The sequence below is a fragment of the Dunckerocampus dactyliophorus genome, chromosome 3 (genome assembly GCF_027744805.1).
Source record: "Dunckerocampus dactyliophorus isolate RoL2022-P2 chromosome 3, RoL_Ddac_1.1, whole genome shotgun sequence".
In the NCBI taxonomy this organism is placed as follows: domain Eukaryota; kingdom Metazoa; phylum Chordata; class Actinopteri; order Syngnathiformes; family Syngnathidae; genus Dunckerocampus; species Dunckerocampus dactyliophorus.
In genome coordinates this window covers 10846967-10863528 of record NC_072821.1, presented here as the reverse complement: position 1 = coordinate 10863528, position 16562 = coordinate 10846967, and the positions used below count along the sequence as shown (strand labels likewise).

The 16562-nt window shown below is 42.1% G+C and overlaps 1 protein-coding gene across 1 annotated transcript in view; it reads right to left on the bottom strand.

The window, feature by feature from the left end:
* Positions 1-6458: 6458 nt before the first annotated feature.
* The window catches only part of syt9a (synaptotagmin IXa), a 29345-nt gene continuing 19241 nt past the window's right edge, over positions 6459-16562 (bottom strand). Inside the window, exons 4-7 of the mRNA XM_054770883.1 lie at positions 13777-13897; positions 13518-13689; positions 13282-13411; positions 6459-8365 (exon numbers count right to left, since the gene is read on the bottom strand). Of these exons, the coding sequence (XP_054626858.1) occupies positions 8297-8365; positions 13282-13411; positions 13518-13689; positions 13777-13897 (492 nt within the window). The 3' untranslated portion in view covers positions 6459-8296. The remainder of the gene's footprint in view (positions 8366-13281; positions 13412-13517; positions 13690-13776; positions 13898-16562) is intronic.

Below are 16562 nucleotides of genomic sequence, written 5' to 3'. Positions count from 1 at the left end.
GCGAGGTTATTAATTTCTTTCTCATGCCTTCGCGCTCAGCACCGCTTGTACTCGGGCTACCATGGCTTCGCCAGCATGGTCCCGGCATAGACTGGAAAACATTAATGATTTCGAATTGGAGTACATTCTGCCATAGTCACTGCCTTCGCACCGCATCTTCTCCCGCTCCTCCGGTTAAGTCTCTACCTGTTACCCCTCCTGACCTGTCCTTGGTTCCTAGGGAGTACCACTCCATTAGCGATGTCTTTTCTATTGACCGAGCCATGACACTTCCACCTCACCGCCCATATGACTGTACCATAGATTTATTACCTGGTTCACCACTACCTTCGTCCCGGTTGTACAATATCTCTCAACCCGAACACCGAGCCCTGGAGGAGTACATTTCCACCGCCCTGGCCGCTGGCCATATCCGCCCTTCTTCCTCCCCTCTCGCGGCCGGATTTTTTTTTGTTAAAAAGAAAGACGGTTCGTTGCGGCCATGCATCGACTTCCGCGCCCTCAATAAGATCACAGTTAGGAATAAGTACCCCCTTCCCCTTCTCAATTCTGCTTTTACTTCACTGCATGACGCCGTAATTTTCACAAAATTAGATCTGCGCAACGCCTATCATTTGGTGCGCGTGAGAGAGGGGGATGAATGGAAGACGGCCTTTAATACACCACTCGGGCATTTTGAGTATTTGGTGATGCCGTTTGGGCTTACCAATGCCCCGGCCGTCTTCCAGTGCCTTATTAACGACATTTTGCGGGACTTTATTGGCCGTTTTGTATTCGTTTACTTGGACGACATCTTAATTTTTTCCCCTTCCATGTCCTTACACATTCAGCAGGTGCGAATGGTCCTTCAAAGACTCCTGGAGAACCAGTTATTTGTTAAGCCCCAGAAGTGTACGTTCCATGCATCCTCAGTATCTTTTCTGGGATTTATTGTGGAGAAGGGTCAACTTAAACCTGATCCTGCCAAGATCCAGGCAGTGGTCGAGTGGCCCACTCCTATATCAAGGAAGCTGTTGCAGAGGTTCCTGGGGTTTGCTAATTTTTACCGCCGTTTTATACGGAACTTTAGTAAGGTAGCAGAACCTCTGAATAAGCTTACATCCTCCAAGCTACCCTTTGTGTGGTCGCTGGAGGCGGACCGGGCCTTCAAACGTCTTAAGGCAGCGTTTACTTCTGCTCCGGTGTTGATACATCCTAATCCTTCTATCCCTTTTTTTGTTGAGGTAGATGCGTCCGACTCAGGGGTAGGGGCCGTGCTCTCCCAGTACTCCAGCATTGATCAGAAACTGCACCCCTGCGCCTTCTTCTCCCGACGCCTGTCCCCAGCAGAGAGGAACTATGACATCGGCAACCGGGAGCTCCTGGCGGTGATACTAGCCCTTCAGGAATGGAGACATTGGCTGGAGGGCGCGACGCAGCCATTCACCATCTACACGGACCACCAGAACCTGGCCTACATCCGCGCTGCCCACCGCTTGAACCCCCGACAGGCACGGTGGGCACTCTTCTTAACCAGATTCAACTTCTGCATCACCTTTCGCCCAGGGTCACGCAACGGGAAGCCCGATGCACTATCGAGGATGTTTGCGCCCGCCGTAGAGGACTCCTCTCCGGAGACCATCCTCCCCCAGTCCCGGATCCTGGGGGCCCTCCGATGGGAGGTAGAAAGACGCGTCGCAGAGGCTTGCAAGGGTTCCCCTCCCCCAGCAGGTTGCCCTCCCAACCGACTGTTTGTGCCGGCGGCGCTTCGTTCCGAGGTGCTGATGTGGGCCCACGCCTCCAAGATTGCCTGTCATCCGGGAGCCAAGCGGACGGCCTTCCTTCTGGCCCAGCGTTTCTGGTGGCCGACCTTTCAAGCGGACACACGAAGCTTCGTTGCGGCCTGTACCAGTTGTGCCAGGAGCAAGCCCTCTCATCAGGCCCCTGCGGGATTGCTCCAACCCCTCCCCATTCCCTCTCGACCATGGACTCATGTTGCAGTAGACTTCGTCACGGGCTTACCTTCTTCCAGAGGATTTACAGTCATTCTGACGATAGTGGACAGGTTTTCCAAATGGACGCACTTTATCCCCCTCCGTAAGCTTCCCTCCTCATTGGAGACCGCCAAGTTGTTGGTCCAACACGTGGTTCGCCTTCACGGGATCCCCCAGGACGTGGTCTCCGATAGAGGCCCACAATTCTCGTCAGCTACCTGGAAAGCCTTCTGCAAGTCGCTGGGCGCCACAGCCAGTTTATCATCCGGCCATCACCCCCAGTCGAATGGACAGTCGGAACGGGCCAACCAAGATTTGGGGGCGGCACTGAGGTGCGTGTGTCACCAGCGCCCGTCTTCCTGGTCCAGCTACCTTCCATGGGTCGAATATGCACATAATACACTCGTCTGTTCCTCCACAGGCCTTTCCCCTTTCCATGTCGTCCACGGCTATCAACCCCCACTTTTTCCATCCCAGGAGGCGGGCTGTACAACCCCCTCAGTGGCAGCGTTCCTCCGCCGCGCCCACCGCGTCTGGCGCAACACTAGGGACGCACTACTACGCACCGCCAGACGCAACCAAAGACTGGCTAACCGCCGTCGTAAACCAGCCCCAAACTACAAGTCCGGTCAGAGGGTTTGGCTATCTGCCCAGGAGATCACCCTGGGGGGGGAGTCAAAGAAACTGGCCCCAAGATTCATCGGGCCCTACGAAGTGGAGCGGATGATCAACCCCGTCACAGCACGCCTTAAACTGCCAGCATCCCTCAAGTGCCACCCAGTGTTTCACGTCTCCCGCCTTAAGCCGGTGGCATCCTCCGCCTTGAATCCCCCACCTGCGCCCCCTCCTCCCGCGCAACAGATAGAGGGCCATCCGGCTTACTCAGTGAAGACCATCCTGGATGCCAGGAGGCGGGGCAGGGGGGTGCAGTTTCTGATCGACTGGGAGGGTTACGGTCCAGAGGATCGGTCATGGATTTCCCGGTCGCTCATTCTTGACAAAACACTTATTTCTGACTTCTATCGCAGGTTCCCTAACAAGCCCGGTAGTCCGCCAGGGGGCGTCCATTGACGGAGGGGGGGAATACTGTCACACCTTGCTGTGACTATACTGGTATGTTTGGGTCATTGTTGACTGTCACTGTTTTGGTGCATTTACTCTGGCTGATGTTTTGCATTCAGACCCTGGTCCCTCCTGCCTGGGGCGGAGCTGCGGGATGTGCTGCAGCTGCTCATCATTAACTAACCTACTTATACTCACCTGTTGCTGTTTCCGGCACTCAGCTATTCCTCCGGATCACTAGGCTACACCACGCTTCCAAGTCCTTCTCCTGAGCAGTCCTGCTACATGTCCCGTAGCTCCTTCCAGCCTGGTACAGTTTCTCTCTTTTTGTCGCGGTGCCCTTTTGAGTTTTCTTATTGCACCGTTGTTTTTTGTTCTGACCGGTAACAGAGACTATTAAAGCCTGTCCTACAACCTCTTTTGTCTTTTGCATCTTGGGATCCATTACAAACTGCTTTCCTGCGCACGCCGCGCAACACCGGCAATGTGATTTATCAAATCTGAAACCTGTTTGCGGACGGTGTTTTTGCGTGGTTTTTAGCATGTTTGGAAGGCAGATGCAAAACTGCCGTAGCGTTACACACAACTGGTTGACAGTGAGAAGGAGGCAGGTACAATTACATACGATGGAGACAAAGAATTTCCCATGCACTTGTCATATTTGGACTGTCAGAAATAGCAAGCCAGGCCATGTCTCCATTGGGAAAACTCCTTGTAGCACTGCATTTTCTTACATCTGGACCATTCCTGTGGCTACGCCTTTATTCATGTCTTTTCCTCGGCTGTTGGGCAAATTCTCTACAGAGTTGTGTATGTATATCTTTGATGTTATCTCATCCAAAATGGAGTATGTAGGCTCTAATGTCAGATCACTGGGTTTGTTTCCCTCTCAATTTGTACTGCTGAATTTTCCAAGATCCATGATACTAGTTGTGGTTGGTGTTAAAGGCCATATCTGTGCCACCTTTAAGAAGTTGAAGTCATCTTAGAATCAGTGATTGTGTCTAATTAATGCACTCCTTGCACTAGTCGAATTAATGCTGCTTCTCATACTGATCTTAATTGGCCATGAATACGATATGTGACCCTGCAGTACAATCAATTTAAGCATCAACGCCATACAAACACACACACTGTAGCTCTCATTCAAGTTAACCTGGACATGTTGCTCTGTGGAGAAAACTCATTCAGTTTTGAAGAAGCAGCTCCAAGACATATTTGTTATTTACAGCAGAGAGGTCATCCCGACTTCTCAGCCACTGTTTGGCTATATAGAGTAAATGTCAGACAAATAATTAGAACAGCGAGAAAGATGTTCTTTGAAGACTCTATCTCACCTCTGTAGCCTTCATCCTGGCTGGCTAACTGTGGTTCAGCCTAGCAGACGGATATCATACGCAGCACCAACTAATGAGACATTAACAAGCAACCCACACATCTCTCATGAAAAAAAACGCTTTCTTTCTATGTGCTGTGTTTTGCATATTATCCGCAAATAAAAACACAAATGAAGACCTAATCAGAAGAAGAAGAAGTGGTCGTGGTTATTGGAAGGCCAGATGTCTTCACAGCAGCAGGAGACCCTCTACTTTCATAAGGGGGATGTGCATTATTCATGTGGAACTCAAAGCACACACTTTAAGAAGTCTTCATGCAGATGGGACTCTCATAATTAAAATCAGTGATAAAACAGCTCAGTGCCCAGGCTGAGGAATAAAGTCATACGATAGTAGACGGAAGTCCAAATACTATGATAATAAAGTTGGAATATTATAATAAATGATTCTAATTGTACAAGAAATAGAGTCAAATATTGATAGGGAAGAATGAAGAAACTAAGAGCATAAAATTTGTAAGATTACAATACTTTTTTACAAAAATGTTTTGGTAATTTGATCATAAAAAATGATTTGCCAGAAAAAGCTGTAATATTCAGTCATCATTTTTACAATTTTTTATTTTTTATTTTAGAAGAAAAACAAAAGTAATTAAAATATTTTTTTAATTGACTTTTGCAAGATGATATTACGAGAGCACACCGGCCCCACCCCTCCCTCCACCTTCCAGGCACGACTGGGCAGGGGACAAGATGAGGGTGTCTAGTAGGGGTGTAACGATTCGCTGCATTGATTTATATTCCCTTGATCCAACTACATCGATGTGTGCTTAGCAAATTCCCATTCTGGACGGCATATATCGATCTAACCTCGTTTAAAAATGTAATCAATCGATTGAATCAATACTGGGAAATAAAGCATTGAATTTAGGAATTGCAGTCTTTATATGGACGTGTGTTTTTGTAAGCACTTTTAATGAAAAAGACTCAATAAAGACCAAAAAGAAATTCAATCTGTGTCTGTAATGTCATTGTCTTCCGAATAAGTGGTGGACATGGGAGTTGTAGTGGACCTGTGAAATACATTCGATTCGCTTTTTCTTCTTTCGGTCAGTTAATTCACTTCATTTAGTATTTATATTTAACTCATCTGTTTTTATTGGAAACTCCTTGTAATTGACATTTATGGGGACAATATGCAAAGTAAGGACATTTTGTACGCCTGGTAGTTTACAGTCTGGTAGCGGTGACGCTTTGGGACGTCATCATCCAGCGTGGCGTGTCCAGGTCAAAACACACACTTACTTACGCAGAAGCAATAAATGGGGTGCAGAGGAAAGGCTGGGAAGCCATCATTTTTGTTTATCCGTTTTGTCACACATTTACACTCGCGTTTCGTATGTATTCTTCTTTTGCATTACCACGTTTCCTTACACTGCTGCACGCCACCACTTCACATGCAAAGTATCTGTTTGCGCTCCCGGTTTGGTCTCATCATTATCAAAACTTCATAAACCCACTACACCACGGCATCCTATTCAGTGCCTTTGTTAAGTGCGTCATCATGATGGAGGACCCATCGCAACTCTCTCAGCGGCGAAGGGTACAAGGAGGCCACATTACTTGTTAGTTGCTGCTTGCGAGTTGGTGTTCTTTCAAATGGCTGCTCTGATCAGGAGGATTATTGGCACAAAAAAAGCCCCTGCTGCCATCGGCCCGTACAGGTGACCTAATTGAAGATACCATACCACATTCATTTGCTGAGAAATTTGCATAATGTCCCTCACCTTAGGGTGCAAAGTGCAGGTTTGGGTGGCACTATTTAAAGTAAATAATACCAACCACCATCCATGGTGTCGTTGCACCAGTTACTGTATGTTATTGTCAACTTTAGCAGTGATGTCAACTCCCTCTTGTATGTTGGACAGCATGTATATACAGAAATGTGAGGACAGTACATTTCACAGCACTCTATATGCGATTTCATACTGTCGTAATTCTCATAACTTAGAACTAAGTGAGAAAGTAAAATGAATAGCAGTCGTTTGGTTGCAGTTACAAGACTTTATTGTAACTGCTCACCGTAAAACAGAACAGCACTAGCCTAAAAGTAACATCCACATAGGCACACTGGAGAGATCTCAAAACATTTAAGTAAAGAAAAGGACAGTTGATCATGACGCCACATGACTGCAAACTGGAAGAAAAAGACAATGTTTTCATGTCCAATCATTACCAGTCATCCTTGAACTCATTACAAATGGCAAAAAAATATATTATTTTTGCGATCATTTTCCAGACACATTTCTCAAATGTTCAACCATTTCCTGTTTACATGCAAAACAGATCCATAACACAAATCCTTCAGAAAACCTCCAAAGGTCATTTGAGAATTAACTTGCCAAATTATGAGTATTAATTCGGTTGCCAAAAGACTAAAATGCAACTGATGGCTCACTGCATGGAAAAACATTGGAACAAAGTAGGGTTTTTTTTCAAATAAATGTGTTATTAGCTGCGTCTTGTTGCAGTCTGCTTCCAAAAGCAGCTATTCCCTGTCCTAGAAACCACTTGGCTGCCTTTCATTTTGTACACATTTATTTTAAACAGTCACACATACTGTAAATTGACTTTACAGTGACGGTTATTCTGTAGTTGATGATGGGGTAATATTGGAGAGTGAGTATTAGAGCCACACTGAAAAAAAACCCAAAACAAATACAATTACAAGAAACAATTACCAGAATAAATTTGTAATACGAGAAACATAACTTATTTTGAGAAAAAAAAAAAAATATAATAATGATGTATATTATAATTTTTATAAATAAATTCCCACACAAACCTTAACGCACCAAGAACAGCTCCATATATTAGTCGGTTAATGTCATAATATCAAACAATTATGAAATTGTTAAAAACACTTCCGCTTTGACAATTGATCAGACCTAAGAAAATATATGATTTCAGTCCGTGTAGCTCTTTCTCAGCTGTTTAAATAACCTCATTGAATGGTATTGATGAGACAAAACATTGACTATGTTGTTGTTTGTCAAAAGTATATTAAAGTCAAACATAGAAACGATCATCTTACGCAGGTTAATGCTCAATATATTTAAAAAATAAATTAATTTATTGTAATAAATTGATTTTAAAATTACAACTTTTATTTTAAAATATATTTATTTTCAAGGTGGCCCTAATACTCCATATATTATATGGGAAGGTAAAAGAAAAGAAGAAAAAAGAGGAATTGGATTGATTCAAAAAACAGAATATTTAACCTGCTGATACAATTGGATCAGCAATGGCTTTGATTGAGTCGTATGTATTGACAATATACAATTGTTTTCTTTACAGACAAACACTTTCAATCAACTTCCACTGCACATCAACAAACAGAACAAGACATCCAAAGTAGAGAGGGAAACAAACAAACAACAGGGAGATATCCCGACAAGCAATGACCTCATGCACCAATGCTCTACCAAATAGAAAGGCAGTTTGACTGGTTGTAAAGTACATAGTGCAAATACACACTCACCTCAGTTTAAGACACGTAACAAGACAAAGTAAAAAAAAACAAACCCAAAACAACACGTGTAAACCGAGGAAGACAGACGTCAAATGTCTGCATATGCCGGCTGTTTTGTTTTGTTTTTTTCTCATGGAACATTATAGAAAATAAAACATCCATCAGAGTGATCATTCAACATGCAACTGATCCAGTTGTGTCTCTCCATCCTCTCCCACCATGGATGGCTGCACTTTTCACTTTAGTGTGTGTGTGTGTGCGTGTGTGTGTGTGTGTTTGCACATGCGCGTGCGTGCGTGGAGGTGTGTGTGTGTTGTGTGCAGTAATTAGCAGCACCAGTAGGCTGAGCCCAGGCCTTAGGCGAGATCTTTTGTCAAATGTTGTTGTGGGCTATGGAGAAGGAGGAGCTTTCAGAGAGTTGCAGGATCCTCCCTGGCTACTACCTGTGGTCCCCTGGTACTGGAAAAAAAAGCACAAAAAGAGCTGCATTAGTGAGCATAAATATTAACTTTCAAAGTGATAGCTTCACTTTTCTAACGGTTGTTCAGATGTAAACACGAGCCAAAAACGCTATTCAGTTTTTGTGATGTATGTACTGTATGTATGTATCATATTTTTTCCACATAATATCATTCAAAAGAGAGTTAACCGTTTCATTTAAGGTGACTGGATTACATGTACAAGTATATTATGTGTGGTGATGGGCCATTGGCAAATGAAGGGTTTATCTCTTTGAAGTAAACGACAGGAGCGGTTTCCTTGAAGTCAATGAGCTGTTGTCTTTTTTTCCCCCTGTTTTTTTGGTGAAAATACATGGTGCCGTATGTGTCGGCACTAAGCAGAAGGGGAAAGGAGGGGTTACACACACAAAGGCAAGCTAGAAAGGTGAGAAAAATGTGCAGCAGGAAACAAAAACGGATGCACGTTGTGTTTCTAAATGCCACTCAAGACAAGTACAAACTTACCTGGACGCTGCTTTTTCTTTCACTTTTGCACATTTTAATTTATATTTGGTTGTGTAACGTTTCCGTAACGTTGTGTTGTTTGTGTTGTGTTGTTAAATATTAATTTACAAATAATACACACAATGAGATTGGACATTTTTGTCTAATTGAGATGGATCCTTGTTTTTGTATTGCATAATGATTTTTCTGTTGCAATCTTTGAGCATATAAATGAAGCCATAAAAACAATAAACATTTGATATAATTATATTTTTACACTTATTTTGGATAGAAATCAATTTAAGCAACAAAAAAATCAGAGGAGCCCGGTTCCCTTGAAAGAGATGAAATTTCCATCACTAATTATTTGTATATAAGGTACATATAAAACATCAACAAGTGGAGGACGCCCGATTGGATAGATTGTATTAATTTACGATCATGCATTCTTAGTTCAATTTAAAGTGACAGTGTTAATAGGAACCTTTTCTCAAATAATACTGTACTGATCCAAATGTAGGACATTTTCCTTAGAAAACAGCCTGAAACAGACAGGTCATCTTATCTGCAGGGAGATTTACAAGTGCAAACTAAACTATGCTGGCAAACAACTGCTCCCCATGCGAGTCGCAGCTTTTTTTCCTGTCACTCACACACATGACAATGACCTAGTGAAACGCAGCCGCAACACAATGACCTCCTCGAAAAAAGTGTTGCGCAAGTTAGCAGCGTCCTCAAACAACTGTCGATAAGATTAATTGAATATTATTAATGAAATAAGATTCCACTGACATTGAAAGCATGATGACAAAAATATTTTGTCTTCAATAGTATTTTTCAAAATGTCCCATAAACACCATTAATTCACATTACTTAAGAGGTTATTAAACCACAATCACGTTTGCACCCAAAAAAAATACAAATTTTATTTTCAGTGCATTGATGGGATAATTTTTTTTGTGAGATGAGTTTAGCCAATTTTATTTTCAGGAAAAATATACCGTACATCACAAGTCAAACAAGACTTCATCATCATTATGTCTGTCATCAGCAAATCATGTGAGAGCTCATCTCAGTGATTTCAAGGGTTAACTTCACAAGCATATTTTGCTTTTATTGTGACATACTATTGTCCACTTCATAATATTGTACTGGGAAGCCAGAATATGTGTGCAGGTTCTCTCTCTTTGTCATCACTTCTGTGGTGGCTTCACAGAATAACGCAAGAACAATTGTACAATTACTGACTCATCAGAATAGCTCCTTTTAAAATTGACAACCCTGCTACAACAAACATAACACGATCATCGAATGCACCCTCTCAAGACGTCACTCCTGCATACTGCACTATTTACTGTAAATTCCGGACACGCCTGAATATAAGCCACACCCACCAAATTTAAAGAGATTTTTTTTTTTGTACATACATAGACCACACTTGTCTTTAAGCCGCAGGTGTCTTACACATGAAAGACACACTAAAAACATTGCAATCCTACCTACACTCGGTGTTCCCAACGTCACTATCTTTCATTGGAGTTCAACAGCTGCCGTGGTCAAAGCAAGCCAAGCTGTAGTAATTCTACACTTGATCAAACTTACTTAAGATTTGTCAAATCAAAACATGAACAAGACTTCAAAACGTGACATTAGCTGCTTTTGCCGAAATGAAGTACTTTCTGTTTCGGCACTTTAAGCATCATAGGAACTGTAGTTCTTTCAGCCATGATTTAGCCGCATCATTGTTTAAGCCTCAGGGTTCAAAGTGTGTGGAAAAGAGTAGCGGCTTATAGTCGGGAAATTACAGTAGTTTAAAAAATGATGTCAAAGAGCTTTACTGCCCCCTTTTGGTTGGTGGCGTCCATGCCAAAAATCCTACCCTTTCCCTCCAGAGAGCTTTGATAAATGGCATGCCATCCTCCAACTCATCTGCATCACAATTTCACACTCTTTTCAAATCAATGTAAGTTTTACAGGAATGTACACACACACATGCATTGATTGTACATGCTCCTCCCCCTTTTTGCATTAATAGACACGTGGACTGCTCATACAAAGGTTTCCATCAGAAGGAGACCCATCTCTTGAAGCCTGAGGCCAAATCATGACAAGGCTTTGTCTTCTACTTTCTCTCTCATTAGTTTCCCACTGCGCTCTATCTAAAATGAGAAAACTGATAGCGATTTAAAATGACGTAAGTGGTGCAAGAGCAAAGCAAGCAGGCAGGGAGTCATTTAATAGGGCCTCGTCAGGCTAGCAGGAGATTATACAAGAGAAACAATGTTGAGTGATAGTTTCTGGCTAGTTTGCATGCTCACCCACTATGTTCTCTTGTTGAGCAGAGTGGGGTTTTTTTTGCTGTTGTTGCTTGTTGGCAGTCCAGCTATTGTTATTTTATTTTTTTTTTTTGAGTCAATGCTTTAAGACAAGCATTCATGCTAATGTTGTTGTGTGTCAGTCTCTTTCACTGAGCGACAATGTCTGTGGCGGGGATTACTAACTGACAGGCTGTGGTCATATTCCAGACCCAGATGCCGTTCAATGCAGACCTGGACCTATAGTCAATAAATTATTTAAATATTTTACGTTTTGACGGAGTGCTTCTATTCCGATCGGCACATTTTTTTAGACTTTATGGTACCGCTTTATCAGCTCAGGGAATCCACTGACAAGTTGCTAATTTCTTAAACTATCCCACGTAATACCACTCAGCCAATCAAATCTGCACATTGCCGCTAAACATTGGGACTAGTCTCAACACAACAGAGACGGATGAAAGAGGAGAGAAGCAAAGCAAGTGACACGGATCGACATACGAGTGAGACGCACCGCAAAAGAAGATAGAAACAAGTGACAGATATGGATAAAGAGGACAGGTGAGACAGAAACATCACAAAAATAAATACAAATTGCGCTCTAAGAATTGAAAAGTGGACAGTACTTTCAACGCAGAATGGACAGACTCATTTATATGAATCTCCCCTATCAAAGCACTAAAGCAGTTATATGCTCAGAGACTATGGCATGCATAAAATGTGAAACTATGAGACAACGCACAAAGTTTCTGACCAAGTCTAAAGTCAGGTCACGGGAAAGTCTCAGAGCACAATCACGGAACAATCCACCCCAATCCTGATCCTGTGGGTCCGTGGTTCTCAATCTTAACCTAATCTAAGCGTGGTCCTATGCCTGAGGAAATCTTCTGTATCTGGACCTCTTTACATTTTAGTTGAATACCCCAGTTCTAGGGAGTTCTTGTTAAGAAATAAAAGTGCATTTGTTCATGACTGTCTGCTAGTTTCTTGACTTTGGGCCACGTGCCACCATTCACACTGACAATAGGATCTGACCAGCAGTGTACCCTTCCTCATTAAGGGAGTTAATGAGGTGATGCATTTTCTTAATGCCCTCTTTTCCATCTGACAAAAGACTTCCTACATTTTGCAGATAATTAATTCAAAGGCATGGGCTGTGGAATTAAAGCTAATCTGGCAGAGACTCCGGCAGCATCTTTTTTCTCTCTCCACTTCAAGCTGTCTCCCCTGAGTCAAAACACTTTAACTTACTCCCCTTGAGGTTAGACTACAAAATATGTCCACCCTGCACATCCTCAATATAGACTCCGTGGAGATAATAGTACTCATTTTTGACTGACACCATCAACTTTAACAGCAGCGTTGAAAGCAGCGTAGAACTGCACAGTCTCATAATGATAATGAGTGTTTATAATACACTGCTAAAAACAACAAAAAAAGATTCCAATCGAGGATGTCTGGGACATCATGCATCATTTAATCCATAGATTGTCAATGAGCGGATGCCGTAATCAAGGTCTGGGATGAGATCCTTCTTTTTCCCATCAAAATACCAATAATGTTTTCCTTGGTGATTTGTGTTCTTCATACATTTTTCTGAATAAGTTGGATATGTCTGCAGTCTAAATATTTCCACTTTAATTTTGAGTATGATTATTAATCCAGTCCTCCATACGTTTATTATTTGGGTTTCCATTGATATTTCTTACGCTATTTTGCTCTGTGTTGCATCAAATTCTGTGATATATTTTATTTGAAGTGAACTATATCGAATCGGGGTAGCTTTATACAAATTGTGAATCTAGCGTATTGTTGCCAACGTATCGCTATATCTCATCGCCACAATGATGAAGTTGCACATCCCTAGTTTGCATGGTGTCCATGTGTTTGTGTGGGTTTTCTCCGAGGTCTCCGTTTTCCTCCCACATTCCAAAAACATGTATGTTTGGTGAATTGGAGACTCTAAATTAAATGCGGGTGAATTTGTTTATATGTTCCCTGTGACTGACTGGCAACCAGTCCAGGGTTTACCCCATGCAAAGTCGGCATATTCAACAAAACATGCTAAAAACTAGTCACTACTCATAGGTACATAGGCACACAATAAAGTCATCACCTCAACAAGAGGGTGCCAGTGAGCGACAGGTTTTCGGGGATATGTGAGCATTTCACTCCAATGGTCTCGACCCAGGTTGTCTGCGTCGTTGCCGACCCGACACACACCGATGACCTCGTTATGGCCGACGCTGTGCACATAGGGGAGGAAAGACAAGACATATGGTTGCAACCTATTCTGCAGTGCAAAATGATGCAAAACTGGGGTGTGACAGAATTATTGCAGAGCTTTCTAACCGGTCATAATCCATGACTGCAATCAACAGGCTGATCTGCTCTATGGTCTCTGGCAGGACATCAAAAACAATGGCCTCGTTATAGACCGGATTCAAAGTGTTCCTTTTCGTGGAGGTCTTCCTCTTCTTCAGTCTGCGACCGTCACACATGAGAGAAACCTTTACATATGGATCTGCAAGAATAGGAAAGAAACATCCCATTAACAAAGAAATTCACAACACCAATCAAAGCTCGTAAACAGAATTGGACATTTAATTACCAGATGCACCCGTGATATCCATGGCCTTTAGGTTACGAGCCTTGATCATGGTGATGGTCAGCCTCCCCGCAGTTGGTAGGTAACACAGAGAAAACATCAGCTCGCCCAGGTCCACGTTATCCTAGAAGTAAAGAACTTATATGTTAAATACAGGCACATTTATATGACTGTTTTTACTACTAATCTTATGGCATGAGCTACAGTAGGTGTGTTGGGTAATGTCAAGAAATGTGTTTTAATTAAAGCACACTCTGGTTTCTCCACAGATGGAGACTTATGTTTGAGTGCAGAAAGGCAGAAGCACACTTATCACATATTGCTCTTAAAATAACTCCAGTGAAGGGGTGAGAAGCAGCACACGCACGTCTGCTGAAGATCTCAGACACTAGAATCTATTTTATCTGTATGTGGTGTTCAAGAGTTTCATCAGCGTGGGACTTTAAAAAAAAACATATTTTTTTGTTAAATGGTGGTCCAATGCAAAAGAAATAGTCTGTGTTGCACGCTGTGCAAGTGGGTGTTTGAAAGACGCTATACTGAGCAGCTCAGTCAAGCGTGGCAAGGTGTTTGATTCTCTGCCAGAGCATAACTGTGCCTAATCACATGGTCACACACTCGCAGAAATCCTCTTTGATAAAATGTAAATAGATCTCCACAATCCTATTGAAGAGTAGTAATACTAGGACTAGTGCATGACAATCTTTTACTAGTTAATAACTTGAAATTCAAATTTTTGACCGCAGAAATGTGTTGCAGTACAATACAATCTGATGATATTGTTGTTATTGTTCTGTATTGACCCAAATATACAATCCCTCTTTTTAGGGAAATCAAATGTAATGAATCATATTTCTTAGCTGCTAAGTTTGCTTCATTGATTGTTGTCTTAAAATTAGTTTGCTCACTTGCGCAACCTGTTTTCCAGACATTTTTCCAGTGTACCTCTGTGTCGTGGATGCATCTTTCCGGGCCACTGGTGTGAGTGACAGGAAACAAAAACTAGTGAAAAACTATGACTAGTGAGAAGTCATTTGGTGCCACCTGTTGGTTTGCACATATACATCTCTACCAGGGGTGTCAAACTCAATCGCACAGGGGGCCAAAACTCCAAGTCGACTTTGACAACCCCCATTTTCAACACTTGTATATTTCTGCATATTGAAATGATTAAAAACCTTCTTAGAACCTTCTTGTCCTTTTAGCCAACATATTTGATGAATATAGCACACTGATATGCATCATCGGGGCACACACACACAGATGCTCATTTTATGTTGCGAATATGACAGGTCATGCCCCAATACTCCAGGGTCAAAAGTTAGTATGGTCAGATTTTGAGAAAATACCACGTTAGTACTGACAAATACATAAGCGTCCTGGTTCAGCACGCGCAGTTCCGGGATTGGAACATATTAATTAACCTTGCATAGCAGTATAATGCACCAATCAGCTGTGGTTGCATTTTCAGGCCGGGACAAAATGTGCATAACAGCTGGCGAATGTGTTTACATGTGGACAGATATTTGTTAGAAAACTTCATTTGTGTGGATGGACAATTTTTTTTACACCATGTTGACAGAAATGTGCATTTTTGAAAATATTCGTGTCCATTCATTCCTGCTTGAAATTTCTACTTTCCGAGGCCAAGCATGTGTTAATTACACACAAAAAATTACTTACTAATTTATATATATATATATTTTTTTTTATGTAATTGAAAAATCTTGCGATTGGCTGGCGACCAGTCCAGGGTGTACCCGCCCAAGGTCAGCTGGGATAGGCTCCAGCATACCTCCGCGACCCTAATGCGGACAAGCGACAAAGAAAATGGATGGATGGCTGAAAAATCTTGACACAACTTATTTTTCCACTTTAATGTGCTAGCTAAAAGACACCAATTCAGCACATAAAAATTCACTTTAATTCAAAAATTTGGCCAAGTCAATCACAAACTGTGCAATAATATTTGTAAGTGTATTGTACCTAAAGCAGTTTATTATTTTTTTTTATATTATAATATGATATTTGAAACATACTACTTTTGACTACTTACTATATTCATCCATATGCAAGAGTGCTGTTATTACAACAAGTTAAATCTGGCAATGAAAGTGACAATATGGATAGTCTCATTGGAAATAATGATGCAGTGATTACACTCTAATCCATTCAAATAAAGTAGGCACAATTGCCAATGGCTGCAACATTTTCTCCCACTGAGATGTATTGTACTAACACAGATCGCTGGCCTTTGAGACAAGGCAAACTGTGCACAGTCTGGGTCTTTGTGTGCTTGAGTTAAGCTCACAGGAAGGCAAAGAAAAACGGACCAGTGGAGCAATGTATGTGGATGGAGCATACCAGTCTGCTAATCACCCTGTGATACATGTCATTCTACTGGAGCTAGCTGCACTGATTAACAATCAATATGCGGTCAGGGGGACATGGGCAGAAGCCTCTGCACTATACACCCAAAAACAATCATCAACTGTGACTTGGCACACAAATCAATATTGCCAAAATCAATAAAACCTCAATCAGAGGCTCGGACAAAAAAAACATCTCAATTGAATTTGATGTGCTTTCTCTGCCCAGTTGGGAGGAGCCTCAAATCAAACAGGAGTTGCGGTGATCCCGTTGTGATATGGCATCATGCAGTACAGTGAGACAATTTCAAGAAGACAGATGTAGCTGCCGCAAAACATCCATCTGTGCTTGCTCGTTAATAGTTTAACTGGTACCTCCTTTTTTTTATATATATTATATATATATTACTGTAGGCTACC